At 63.0% G+C, this 13,937-nt stretch overlaps 1 protein-coding gene across 8 annotated transcripts; it reads left to right on the top strand.

Moving 5' to 3' along the window:
* Positions 1-6,171: 6,171 nt before the first annotated feature.
* Positions 6,172-13,911, top strand: SCN4B (sodium voltage-gated channel beta subunit 4). 8 transcript variants are annotated; one of them, XM_063178428.1, is made up of 7 exons: positions 6,172-6,235; positions 9,461-9,624; positions 10,283-10,508; positions 10,685-10,814; positions 11,205-12,786; positions 12,986-13,059; positions 13,204-13,911. In XM_063178428.1, exons 1-5 carry the CDS (start codon positions 6,172-6,174, stop codon positions 11,296-11,298), a joined length of 678 nt encoding a protein of 225 aa, XP_063034498.1. In that variant the 3' UTR covers positions 11,299-12,786; positions 12,986-13,059; positions 13,204-13,911. The 8 variants fall into 8 exon arrangements, with proteins under 8 accessions (XP_063034498.1, XP_063034494.1, XP_063034492.1 ...); XM_063178424.1 differs by lacking the exon at positions 6,172-6,235 and adding an exon at positions 6,765-7,023 and having other exon boundaries at positions 11,205-12,769; XM_063178422.1 differs by lacking the exon at positions 6,172-6,235 and adding an exon at positions 6,765-7,023.
* Positions 13,912-13,937: the final 26 nt, after the last annotated feature.

The raw sequence follows: 13,937 nt of genomic DNA, 5'->3' as shown, positions 1-13,937 counted from the left end.
TACCCACAGGAGGGGCTGCTCTGACCCGGGCGTGCCAAGCGCTCTGCCGAGTGTGGGATGTTTTTATTGCTCTTTGTACAGTCAAACAAACAAAAGAACAACAAAACACCGACTTTGCCCTCGATGCTTTTGTGCCGCAGCCTGGAGGGGCAGGACGGGCCCCTGGCCTGCTCTGCCTGGGGGGATGAGCCCGTTCCTCGGTCCTGTGGGGTGGTTTGGGTGCTGAGGGAGCCCAGGGCACCCTGAGGGTGCTGAGGGAGCCCAGGGCACCCTGAGGGTGCACAGCTCTGTCCTGGGGGGTGGCACAGAGCCCCGGCAGGGCTGGGGGTGGGAGCGTGGCCAGGGGGATGCCAGGGGTGCTCCACACCCACTGTGGGGCCTCCTGTGCCCTGCCAGCCTCTGCACTGCGCTGCCCAGAGAGCTGGGACTGGTGGCTGCCCGTGGCAGGTGAGGCTCAGAGGCTCCAGCAGAGCCCAGGGCACGCCCTGGGTGATGGACACCCGTACCCGGCCGTTCTCCTGGTCCAGCAGCGCCGTGGGGATGCTCTGGAACACCACGACACAACTGGGGCACAGCTAATGGGCACATCCATCAGCTCAGCCGCCGTGGAGACACGGGGGAAGCTCTGACAGAGCCCTCCACCCTGCCTCTCCCTGCTGCCCTTCCCTGGGGCTGCCAAGCACCGGTGCATCCCAACTCCTCACACAGGCAGGGGCTGCCCCGGGGCACTGACACCCCTCTTTCCGCCCCCTCCCCAGCCCCTCACCATTCTCAGCAGCAGTGCCAGTGGGATGAGCTCTCCCAGTGTCCCTGTCCCCATCCCTGTCCCTGTCCCTGTCCCTGCTGGGAACGGCGCCCTGGGCACCTCAACATGGGGTCAGCGCTGCGGGAAACTCGCAGCTTCCCGTGGCACCGCTCCCTCTGCGAGGAAGGGCACCCAAATCGCCTCCACTGTCCTGCTGGCACAGTCCTGCAGCTCCGGGGAGTGCAGCAAATCGATCCCTGGAACAACTTTGCTGTGCAGGGAGGAGCAGCTTCCCCGAGGACAATGTGGGGCTGTCCCCACCAGCTTCAGCCGTGGGCAAAGGGGGTGGGGGACCCCTCGGAGCTTTTAGGATGCTCGTTGGAATGTTCCTGGCAAAAAACTTGAGAAGAGCAGCGGGATCACAGAGGAGACCCCGTGGGACACACCAAGGGTGGGTTCTCCTCACTGCAGGGACTGAGGGCAGTGCAGAACCCCCAGCACTGGGGTTTCACAGGTTCTCCAGAACCATGGACATTCCCTGTTACGGAACGCTGAGATTTCCCGAGGCCAGGTGGGATTACAGGTGTTAAAGAGCAAGAGAGGGGCTGGGAGGCGGCAGGGACCCCTGCCTGCTCCTGCGCAGTCACAGGGGATGCTGGGGTGTCTCAGGGGGAGTCCAGAGCCACATCCCTGCATAGAGGGGCACAGGAAAGGGAACAGCCTGGGGCAGTGGGCTCCGGGGCAGCGAGGGGTGTGAGGGGCAGCTCTGGGGTGTGAGGGGCAGCTCTGGGAGGCTCCGGTGCGGGTGGCCTCGGGCTGTGCCGGGTCAGGATCAAACTTTCTCCCGGGTACAGCAGGGCTGCCTCAGCGATCCTTGCAGATGCTCTGCAGTGCTGCCGGGGGACGCGGCCGCTCTTCCCCAGGGCCGGTGGAAGGAGGGAAGCAGGGAAGGAAGGAAGGAAGGGGGTGAGGAACCTGTGCGCTCCGGAGGGCAGGGAAGCCCCCGGCGGGGGCGAGCAGGCAGCGGCAGCGCGGCGAGAGGGGAAAGCTCCGCTCCGAGGCAGAGCTGCGGGCAGCCGAGCGCTGGGATGGCAGAAGCAGCCAGGTACTCACCGCAGTCTGCGCCCGGGAGCTCTCGCTCAGCTCGCAGCCCAGCCAGGACAGTCCTGCAGAGCCGGATCGCTGCGGCGCCTCCTGCCCACCGCCGGCCGCCGGGACGCCAGCCCGCCTCGTCTCTCAAAGGTCACAGCCAGAGGACCTTGCAGTAAACATAAGGTGCTGACGGGAAGCTCCGTTCCAGCTCTGTTGCCGCCTCCTCCTCCCCCTCCATCGCAGGAGGGCTCTGCCTGCTCCGGGAGCTCAGCATCGTCTGCCTCGGGCGGCTCTGGGAGGAGGCTGGGGCTGTCCTCGGGGGCAGAGCCTGGCAGGATGCTCCAGGGCAGCCGGGGCCAGAGCGGTGCCAGAGCTGCAGCCCAAGCGCTCTGCTCAGCCCTACCTGGTCGGGAGCCACGTGGAGGGAGGCAGGAGCCCTGCTCGGAGAGCAGCAGCCTGGCATTTAACCCTCCCGGCTCCGCCAGCGCAAGGCGAGAAGGACTGAGGGTACACTGCGCCCCCCGGCAGGCTGTGAGCCAGCTGGCAGCACCCTGAGCCCCCCTTCCTGTCCCCGGGGAGGTGACAGCGTCCGAACACAGGGTGCTCGCCTTCCCTGAAACCAGACACGGCATCCTGCTGCTGGGCTCAGCAGAACAGCTTTCCGCTGAGCCGCAGGAACCGCGGCTCCCACTCCGGACACCTGCGCGCTCCGAAATGCCAGGGCAGCCGCGACCGGCAGGGCTGGGGACAGCAGAGCCCTGCCCCGGCCCCCGGCGGTGGCAGCTGTCTCACGGGATCAGTCGGCCGAGGAGACCGGCTGGAGCTGCCGAGTGTGACAGCTCCATCAGGCGCTGGTGACGGCCACTGTCCCGCTGCCAGCCTCGGGTGCCAGGCTGCCCATGCTCAGCAGGGAGATGTCAATGCTGGCCTCAAACTCACCTGTTTCTCTGGCCCCAGCAGCCCTCAGACACCTCTGCAGGGGTGACCGGCATCCCTGCACCCCGAAGATCCCTCTGCCTGCCCTCTCACCATTAGTGATGCTCCAGCAAACGCTGCGCTGCTCTTCCCGTCCTCACAGAGTGCCTGAGGCGCTGCTCCCCTCACTGTGCCCATCACCTCACTGCATCCATCACCTCACTGCATCCATCACCTCACTGTGCCCATCACCTCACTGTGCCCATCACCGCCTTGTGTCCATCACCTCCTTTTATCCATCACCTCTCTGCATCCATCACCTCCCTGTGTCCATCACCTCAGTGTCCATCACCTCCTTGTGTCCATCACCTCCCTGTGTCCATCACCTCCCTGCATCCATCACCTCACTGTGTCCATCACCTCCTTTTATCCATCACCTCCTTTTATCCATCACCTCCTTTTATCCATCACCTCCCTGCATCCATCACCTCACTGCATCCATCACCTCCCTGCATTCATCACCTCCCTGTGTCCATCACCCCCCTGCATCCATCACCTCCCTGTGTCCATCACCTCACTGCATCCATCATCTCACTGCATCCATCACCTCCCTGCATCCATCACCTCCCTGTGTCCATCACCTCAGTATCCATCACCTCCTTGTGTCCATCACCTCCCTGTGTCCATCACCTCCTTTTATCCATCACCTCCTTTTATCCATCACCTCCCTGCATCCATCACCCCCCTGCATCCATCACCTCCCTGTGTCCATCACCTCACTGCATCCATCATCTCACTGCATCCATCACCTCACTATGTCCATCATCTCACTGTATCCATTAGCTCCCTGAGTGCATCCTCTCCCTGAATTCATTCCCTTCTTGAATTCATCCCCTCCCTGAATCCATCCACTCCCTGAATCCATCCCTTCCTTGAATTCATTTCCTCCCTGAATCCATCCCCTCCCTGAGTCCATCCTCTCCCTGAATTCATTCCCTCCCTGAATTCATCCCCTCCCTGAATCCATCACCTTGCTGAGTGCATCCTCTTCCTGAATCCATCCCCTCCCTGGATCCATCCCTTCCCTGACTCCCTCCCCTCCCTGAATCCCTCCCTGACTCCCTCCCCTCCCCGAATCCATCCCTGTGCCCGCCAAGGCACCTTCTGCTGCATCAGCAGAGCCGAGCACGCTGCTCCTGCAGCACCGGCTGCCAGCGCTGCCCTGCCTGCTCCGCCGGTATTTTTCCTGCCTCTCCTGCCAGCTCTGCAGCCCTAACGCCTCAACCCACGGGCACTGCTGGCATCCTCTCAGGCTCCCCTGGGATGTCCCCGTGCCCTGCAAAGCCTCCCACTCTCCCTCCTCTCTGCTGCAGAGGGGGCTGGATGGGGATGGGGAGCTGTAAGACGCCCTGAAGGTTACAGGCTGTGGCATTTTAGACGTGCAGGCAGCATCCCTGCAGGTGAGCTGCTCTCACCCAAAACCCAATCAGTCCAGTTCGGGAAGGCCATGCCTGGTCCCTGGGGTGAGCTTTGCCAGGACCTGTGCCCTGAGTCACTGCAGCCCAGAGAAAACCCAGCGCCGTTCCTGCTCCTGTTCCTTCCTTCCCACCGTGGCTCTTTTGGGATGCGTCACCCCCCCAAACGCCGCTCTCTGCACAGAGCTCCCTGGCTAATGGACCTGGGCACCGAGGTGAGGCTCTGCCTGCCCGCACCACGCCCCGGGGCTTCCATTAGGAGAGCCCTGCGGCCTAATGGATGCGAGAAAAGGTGGCTGAGATGGGAACTTTGTGCAGCCAATTATCCCGGAACGAGAGCACGGTGAGAAAAATGAGTTCTGGGTGTTCCCTTTGGCGCCGGGCGGGTCTCTCTGCAGCCGTCGGGGTCTGGCTCTGCATCCCACCTGTGTCTGCTGTCTGTGTCAGGGATGAAGGGCAGGCACACCTGGTGCCACACTGCAGAGGCGCCCCAAAGCAGAGCTGAGCCCCAGCCTTGTCCTGGTTTGTTGTCCTGGGAAGCCACCGGCCTTAGTGGCACTTTGGCCTCTTCCCAAGGTGGCCCAGGGTAACACCAGCCCAGCGTTTCCAGGCCACCACAGAATCGCTGAGGTTGGAAAAACCTCTAAGATCAAGCCCAACGATCAACCCGGCACTGCCAAGGCCATCTCTAACCCACATGGCCAAGGGTGGGGCTGGGGACAGGGGGCGGGACCTGACAGCGAGTAGGCGTGGCCATGAACGGGGCCTCGTTTTCTACTCCTCTGCGAGTGACCCAAAACACACCCCAATAAACCAAAACCCTCGAAATCTATCAAAAAATCCACCCCAAAAAAAATCCCTAAATCCATCCCAAAATGCACCGCAAAAACCACCCCAAAATCCCAGTGTATCCCAGGTGTATCCAGGTGTGCCCAGGTGTATCTCAGGCGTATCTCAGGTAACTCTCGGGTGTGTTTTCAGGTACATTTCACCCCCGAGTGCCGTTTCAATGACAGCACTGTGTGTTCGAGTGCTCTACACCTCAGCCCTGTACCTGGGGCTGTACGGGCCTCCGGTATGAAAGGACAAAGCTGCCACACATTTCCTGCCCCAGCTGCTCCAGGGTGAGTCAAAATGTCCAAATCTGGGGTTTTAGACCCAAAAATTGGGGTTTGAAACACAAAAAATTGGGATTTGAACCCAAAAAATGGGGATTCGAACCCAAAAATTGGGATTGGGAACCCAAAATCCTTGGGGAACAAAGTCAGCACAGCCATATGGTTTGAACTCTTCCAGGGTTGGTGACTCCACCACTGCCCTTGGCAGCCTGTGCCAGGGCTGGACAACCCTTCCAGTGAAGAAATCTTCCCTAAAATCCAACCTAAACCTCCCCTGACACAGCTTAAGGCCGCTTCCTTTTGTCCTGTCATTTGTTACCTGGCAGAAAAGCCCGACCCCCGCCTGGCTCCACCCTCCTTTTCGAGAAGGTCCCCTCGAGCCTCCTTTCCTCCAGTTTAAACCCCCCACCTCCCTCGGCCTCTCCTCATCCCGCTGGTTCTCCATCCCCTTCTCTTGACACACTCCGGCGCCTCAATGTCCTTCTTCCGAGGGGCCCAAAACTGCTCCCAGGATTCGGGGTGCGGCTCCATCAGCGCCGAGCCCAGGGGCGCCGTCACTGCCCCGGCCCGGGGAGCGCTCCCCGATCCCCGATCCCCGGGTGGGCGGGTGCGCGGGGGGATGCGCGGGGGGATGCGGAGGAGCGCGGAGGAGCGCGGGGGGATGCGGGGGGATGCGGAGGAGCGCGGAGGAGCGCGGAGGAGGGCTCAGCGCAGCCCCGCCCGGCGCGGCCCCGCCCGGCGCCGCTCGCCCTCGGCGGGGGCGGCCAGAGCCGGGCGCTGCGGGCAGCAGGGACCGCTCCGCTCCGCGCCGCCCCGCGCCGCAGCCATGGCCCCGGGCTCGCCCGCCGCTCGCCGCCGCGCCGCGCCGCGCCTGCTGGCCGCGCTCCTGGGTAAGGGGCGCCGAGGGCTGCGGGGACCCCTCCGGGTACCGCCCGCGTCCCGTGTCCCCCCGCCCCGGCTCCCCGGCGGGGACTCAGCCCAGGGCGGGGGTCCCCGCTCCGCACCCTCCCCGCGCCCCGCCCGCCGCGCCCGGGGATGCCGCTAACGCCGCTCTCCGCTCTGCAGACGGACGGTCCGGAGCGCCGGGGATAAGTCACTCGGCCAAGGTGACTTCGCAGCCGAGCCCCAGCTCCGAAGTCCCGGCTCCGGCCCCTGCCCCGCCCGCAGCCGGCGCTTCTCCTGCGAGCACTGCGGCCGCACCCCGCTTTGCCCCGCTGCCGAGCCCCGGCCGGCGGGGACCGCGCTGCTGCCCGCCCGGCACCGGGGGATGCCCGCGGGGAGCCCGTGCACTGCTTCAGCGCCAGCACGCCCGCCGACAGGTCATTGTCTTACGGTTCCTTTGGTACAACCGCCCGCATGTGCTTGTCCCCGCCGCGGGGGCCGCTGCTTGGAGCATGACGCCCGGCGCTGTGGCCGGGGATGCCCGAGATCCCCCGCCACAGGGCGCAGAGAGGGGCTGGCAGCCGTTCCCTCCCCGCTGCACACCTGGGGCAGGCTCCGGCCGCCTGCATCAGCCTCACGCCCCCGCTGCACTCCTGCTCCTCCCGCGGGTCACCCTCGACCCGGCCCGCAACCCAGGGCTGGCTGGGCAGCGCTTGCTGCTGGGGCGCTCCCGTGGGAGGCGTTTTAGAGGGCAAAGTTCTTAAGTTAAAGGATGCTGGAGACACAAACAAGCCATGTAAGTACCTGACCCCCTGCAAGATTTGGGTGCCAGCGCCTGAGCTGGCACTGGGGTGGTAGGAGAGGCTCGGAGACGCTTGAGAGCACTCAGGGCTCGGGGGTGCAGGGCGCGGAGGTGGGAACAGGGTCCCGCAAGCCGCTCAGGTGGGCTGGGAGCTGGGAGGGCGCTGGGCAGGGAGTGCAGGGCGGGTGTCTCTGTAGGTTTTGGGCATGCCGTGCTCCGCAGGCAATGTCAGCGGGCTGCTGGCTGCAGCACGGAGCAGGGCACAGCCCCTCCAGGGAGAGGCGTGGGCCGTGTGTCCCCTCCGGAGCACAGCGCACCTGGCTCGGGCCGGGCACGGAGCTCCTCTCTCTGAGCCCGCTGGAGAGGAGCCCGGCCAGCCCGGCAGGCATGGCTTGCTGCCCGCCCCAGCATGTCACGCTGACTTCTCTGGGCAGTGAAAGTTTCTCTCGGGCAGCTTTCCCACAGATGGCAGCCCGGGGTGAGCGCGGAGCCCCCCTCGCTCTGGGGGCTCTCCCTCTGCCGGGGCAAAGCGCAGACAGCCAAGGCTCGGGTGGCAGCGGTGGCTGCTCCCTGCTTCCCTGGGAAACGCTGGAGCCTGCAGGCATGGGATGGAGCCTGGAGCCCCCAGGAGAGTGGCCCTGAGGGTTGGGGGTCTGGTGGTGCAAAGCGCAGCAGCTTTGGGAGGGGTTGGAAAGGCAGCGCTGAGAGCTGGTGTGTGGCGCTGCTCCTCCAGCGTGTTTTCCTCGGTGCTTTATTTAGTGGTAACATATCAGCTTTGTCTTCCTGGGAGCACAGGATGACAGGAGCAAGGTCAGCCTCGATTTACCCCACGCGTTCAATTCAGGTTACATTCTTAGGGTGGCAGACAGGTTTTAAAGTGTTGCAAGCTGCAAGGAATCATCTTTACTGCCAGTGCCCGCTTGCAGCGCGCTGCAGCCTCAGAGGTACCTGCAGAGCCAGGCGTCCCCCTGCCAACTCCTGCTCCAGGGGCACAGCTCCTGTCCCCTGGGACACTCCTGCCCGTGAATTCCCCTCTGCAGCACCCCCAGGGCCGCTCTAGGAGCTGCAGGAGATTCCATCTGCCGGGAACCACTCCCTGCCTGCCGAGCAGAATGAGGAGTGCTCCCGTGTAAAGTTAAATAACTCCTCGCCTGCAGTGCTTGCAATGCAGCACTGCAGCAGGGCCCGCAGCCCAGGATGCAGGGCTCTCGGGCTTGGCTCCGGCTGCGACGTGCCTGGGGAGTTGTTAGCACCGGCTTGTGTGGGAGAATAAATCAGCAGCTGAGGCGGCTGCGGAGAGAGGAGAATCCTGACAGAGGGCAGCGTGTCCGAGCTGAGCTGTTGGGGCAGCTGGGGGTCGCCCTGCAGCCCTGGGAAAAGCTGCGACCCCTGGGTTTTGTGCCCAGGGGAAGCTCTGCAGGGCTGGCTGAGGTCTGGGGAAGGGGAGGACAGCGCTTTGCTGGGCCGTGCCACATCTTAGCCATGTCACATCACACAAACAGGACAGGGCAGCGCTGGGATGGGGATGGGTAGCGGGGCTGCTCCTCTGGCCAGGACCAGAGCATCCCTGTGCTCCCAGAAATGATCTGTGGGGACAGCGGTGGCCCAGCCCCGTGCAATGCCAGGCCCTGCACCCAGGAGTGCTCAGCTGCAGCTGGGCTCCTACCTGCCCCTCTATCCCTGCTCCTCTCTCCCTGCCCCTCTATCCCTGCTCCTGTCTCCCTGCCCCTCTCTCCCTGCCCCTCTATCCCTGCCCCTCTCTCCCTGCCCCTCTGCCTGCCCCTCTCTGCTCCTCTCTCCCTGCCCCTCTATCTCTGCTCCTCTCGCTGCTCCTGTCTCCCTGCCCCTCTCTCCCTGCCCCTCTCTCCCTGCCCCTCTATCCCTGCCCCTCTATCCCTGCTCCTCTCCCTGCCCCTCTCTCCCTGCCCCTCTCTCCCTGCCCCTCTCTCCCTGCTCAGAGGAGCTGAGGAGGAGCAGGACAGCTGCCTCCTGCACTTTGAAGGTCATCAGGCAGCTCCGGAGGGAGCCAGGGCTCTCTCAGCTGGACGTGGGGGCTGCTCCCGAGGGCAGGGCAGGGCAGTGGGTGGCAGGCGGCCAGGACAGCCTCGCTAATTGCTGCTCCAGCTCCCGCCTGAGGAACAGAGCTCTGCTTCGCCTTGGCTTTTTTCTCCCCCTTCAAGGTCCAGCTGAGGCCTGTGGATAACATGCAAATCAGGGCTCTCATTTGCTCGCTTTCTTCGTGGGGATATTCTGGTTACTTTGAACCCGCGCTGTCTCTGAGGGTGACCCAGCCCCTGTCCCTGCGGGTCCCCTCTGTCACCGAGCCCTTCTAGAGCTGGGGACAGGCTCCTGCCGTGGCAGCCGGGTGTGCCAAAGGGAACGAGGGGTGGCAAAGCCTTGCCCTCACTCTCTGCTCCCCTCTCCCTGCCAGGTTTGCACGTCCTGGCCATCGCCTTCGCCCTGGAGGTGTCGGTGGGGAAAACCAACACGGTGACAGCTCTGAATAACTCCAATGTCCTGCTGCCCTGCACCTTCGCCACCTGCATAGGCTTCCAGGACCTGGTCTTCAAATGGTATTTCAACACGACAGAGCTGGTGGGTGGCTCTCCGGGCTCTGCCTCTGCTTCCCTGGCAGCTCCCGTTGTGCTTCCCCAGCGCAGCTAGCACTGAAGTTCTCACAGTTCCCTTTCTCCTCGTGCAGGATGTCCTTCTCTCCGTGTCTCCAGCTCTGGGGGGAACAAGGCTGTGCCAAGGGGTGACTCAAATACCCCAGAACATCGTGCTTTTGGCACAAAGCTGTTCTAGATCCGCTGCTGCCCACAGGCTCATTTGTTTTCATAAATTGGCTGTCCAGGTGCAAATCTGCACTTAGGGCAAAATATGGTTCATTTCCTCCTCCTTGGCTTGCTTTGAAATATGAAAGGTTCTGTATAGATTTGCTTCCTGCTGGGAATATTTGGCTCCTCAATTCCTCAGCAGGAGGGCTGGTTTGGAGCAGCTCTGGCCATCAAAGGAGCTCACTTTCTCTGGGGATCTCCCATTTTTTGCATGGTCTGTTCCATTTCTTCAGGGCAGGATCTGCTGCTCCCCACCAGGATGTGCATCAGGTTCCTCTCCACGGCCATTCCTGCTTTAACGGGGCGCAATGGGACATTTGGTGGGGGTGTCCGTGTGGGCAGAGCTGAGCCTGGGCACCACCAGGAGAGCGTGAGCCTTTCCCTCACCCAGCTGATCCTGCCCCCTGCCCCTGCAGATTTACCACGGCAAGATAAAGGCCAAGACCACGGAGCCCACCCTGGTGTGGCACAACCCGCGGGTGGAGTTTGTGGGCTCCACCACCAAGAAGGACAACAACATCTCCATCGTGCTGAACGGCGTGGAGTTCAGCGATGCTGGCAAGTACACCTGCTACGTCAAGAACCCCAAGGAGAGGAACGCCGAGCAGAACGCCACCATCTTCCTCACCGTGGTGCACAAGAGTGAGTGCCGGCATGGTTGGCCCTGGGCTGGTGGCAATGCCCCGTGGTTCGTGGTTGTGGTGGGTGGCATCCCTGGAAGCCTTGTGGGGATGAGGTTTTGGGTTTTTGGGGTGGGATGTCCAGCTGGGAGCTCCCTGCTCCCCTCCCGAGCCCCCTCAGCACCTTCTCTCCCGCAGTGGTGGAGACGGACAACACTGTGACCGTCATCATCCTGAGCGTGGTGGGGGGGCTCATCGGCCTCCTCATCCTCTTCATGCTCATCAAGAGGGTGGTGCTGTTCATCATCAAGAAGATGCAGGACGGGAAGTGAGTTGGGGAGGGGTCGGGGTGCGGGGGCCGGGCTCAGGGGGCTCTCAGGGCTGGGCTTGGGGGATTCTCAGGGTCAGACTTGGGGGCTCTTGGGTCCAGGCTCAGGGGGCTCTCAGGGATGGGCCCGGGGGGCTCTTGGGGCCAGGCTTGGGGGATTCTTGGGGTCAGATTTGGGGGTTTCTCGGGTCCAGGCTTTGGGGGGCTCTCAGGACCGGGCTCAAGAGGCTCTCGGGATCAGGCTCTCGGGGCTCTCAAGGCTGGGCTTGGAGGATTCTCAGGGTAGACCTGGGGGCTCTTGGGGCTGGACTCGGGGGGCTCTCAGGGTTGGGGGATTCTCAGGGCCGGGCTCGGGGCGCTCTCAGCTGCCCATGCACTCTCCCCCTGCAGGAAGGAGTGTCTGGTGAGCTCGTCAGGGAACGACAACACCGAGAACGGCCTGGCCGGCTCCAAGGCGGAACAAAAAGCTCCACCAAAGGCATGAACGGAGCAGCGGCGCCCCGCGCCCGCCTCGCCCCGCCGCGGCAGCCCGGGCACGGGACCGGCCTTCCCCTTTTGTTTTCTTTCCGAACTGCCAGCGCTTGAGACATGTTTCGATTACACACGTGCCTGCAACCTGCACTGCTTCTCCGACAGGGCTGCGGCTGCCGGGGGAACTGGGAGCTTCTCGCGGACTCGCACTGGGAGGCTGCTGGGTTGAGCACAGGCAAGAGGGTGCCGGGCAGGGTGGGTGCCGTGCCAGGGCCGGGTGCTGGCACCGGGGCCCGCTGGGTGCTGAGCTGGGGTGGCTGGGAGCGGTTTCTGGAGGAGGATGCTCAGAGCCGGCCGTGCAGATGGCGAGGGGGGAAGCAGGGAGGATGCAGGGCTGTGATAAGCACACCGGAGAACCAAATCAGCGACAGGGCCCTGGCTGTGCCTCGGTGCCCCCCTCCCACGGCACGGCTGGGCAGGTGCCCGTGTCCCAGGGCATCCCTGGGGGCAGGGGGCTTCTCCCCAGGCAGCCATCCAGCTTGGTGCTGCTCCCTCCCCTCTCTCTGGAGCTCGGTGCTTTTGATGCCGGTGCCAAGGCTGAGCTCGTTACGTGGATGTTTCTGTGTGAGATTCCAGGGGAAAGCAGCCAATCGTGTTTCCCTTTCACCGCGGCAGGGAGGGAGCACAGCCGAGCCCAGGCCAGGGGAGCCGGGCTGGGGCTGTGCCACCGACCCGTTGGGCAACCCTGGGCAAGTTGCTCTGCCTCTCCATGCCTCAGTTTCCCCGTCTGTAAAATGGGGACAAAAATACTGCTCTACCTCACGGGGTGGGTGTGAGGTTTCCTTGGCTCTGAGGGGTGAGTGGACTCACAGGACGTAAGACACAAAGTGGGCAAGCTACATCTGAGCTTGACAATTTCCTTTAAAACATGATTTGTTCCCTTATTATTTCTCCAATTTGTGGGTGTCTGACAGTGACACAGCAGGACAGGCAGCTCCCCTGGCCTCACAGTAAATTGGGATTCTCAGCAGAGCTTGCTGTGGGGTGCCCTGGCAGAGGTGCTGCAGTGGGAGCAGGTGAGGATTTGGTGGCCAAGGTGACAAGGAAAGGCTGGGTGCTACTTTCTCTGGAGATGCTGGAGCACAGCGGGCTGGTCAGCCCAGGCTGGGCCTGGGGACACCCATTGGAGCAGGGCTGTGTGCTCAGGGCAGGGCACAGGCACTGGGGCACAGGGGACAGTCCCTTGGCTGTTGATAAGACAGGCAAGTGGGAGTCAGGACCTGATCTTCTCCCTGAGGGTCTGTAGGACCCAATCTGTGCTTCAGTGTCCCCACCTGCATGCTGGGGACAGTCTGAGCTACCTCTGAGGAGGGATGGGGCACCCTGCGCGGCTCTGCACAGCCCCTGGTGGAAGGTGCCACCCTGTGCCAGGTGTTGTGCCCTGTGCCGGGTGTTGTGATGCGCCAGGTGTTGTGATGCGCCAGGTGTTGTGATGCGCCAGGTGTTGTGTCCTGTGCCAGGTGTTGTGCCCTGTGCCAGGTGTTGTGATGCACCAGGTGTTGTGACGTGCCAGGTGTTGTGCCCTGTGCCAGGTGTTGTGATGCACCAGGTGTTGTGCCCTGTGCCAGGTGTTGTGCCCTGTGCCAGGTGTTGTGACGCACCAGGTGTTGTGCCCTGTGCCAGGTGTTGTGATGCACCAGGTGTTGTGCCCTGTGCCAGGTGTTGTGCCCTGTGCCAGGTGTTGTGATGCACCAGGTGTTGTGCCCTGTGCCAGGTGTTGTGACGCACCAGGTGTTGTGCCCTGTGCCAGGTGTTGTGATGCACCAGGTGTTGTGACGCACCAGGTGTTGTGCCCTGTGCCAGGTGTTGTGATGCACCAGGTGTTGTGCCCTGTGCCAGGTGTTGTGCCCTGTGCCAGGTGTTGTGACGTGCCAGGTGTTGTGACACCACCAGCACCACCTGGGAGGAGCCCGAGACCTCCCAGCCACCCCGAGAGACCCCAGCCTGCCCTGAGGAGCCCTCCCGCGGGGGAGGACAGCGAGGAGGCGACGGAGGGAGTTTTTTAAAGACTATTTTTAGCTGTCCTGACCTGTTGGGCCTTTTTTAGCCGGCGCGTGGACGCGGCTCCACTTCCCGCCGGATATGCAATGCTGCACTATGCATGGGTTACTACAATAATAAATAATAAAGCTTCGATCCTGGCCTTTTTGTCGAGCCACGCAGGATGGTCTGGGAGCCTCCATGGAGCTTTCCCGAGCTCTGTGAAGCCTGCTACAGATTACTCCTGTGGCTCGCTGGGAAACGGCCACTAAAGCACTTTTGGGAATGCGACCCCGCGCTCACACGGGTGCTCCGGGGGAGCGGGCTGCCCTGGGGGCTTGTGCCAGCACCTGCGGGGTCCCTGCTGTCCCCAGGGCTTTGTGGGGGCTGCGGGGGCACCCTGAGGTGTGTGCTGCCACAGACACGTGTGTGTGTCCAAGCACAGGTGGAGCTGCGTGGGGGAAGCTGGGGGTAAGCACAGGGGGGTGTGCGCCGGGCTCTGTGATGACTTACAGCACATCTTTGCACTGTAGAGGTTTAGTTAGCTTTGCCTTGAATGAAATAAAGTTTACGTTTACTAGAGAAACTCGCCGGTGTTTGGGGTTGCTGTGG

The sequence above is a fragment of the Melospiza melodia genome, chromosome 29 (genome assembly GCF_035770615.1).
Source record: "Melospiza melodia melodia isolate bMelMel2 chromosome 29, bMelMel2.pri, whole genome shotgun sequence".
Classification (NCBI taxonomy): Eukaryota; Metazoa; Chordata; class Aves; order Passeriformes; family Passerellidae; genus Melospiza; species Melospiza melodia.
The sequence above is the reverse complement of the archived record's forward strand: the minus strand, read 5'-3'. Positions and strand labels throughout refer to the sequence as shown.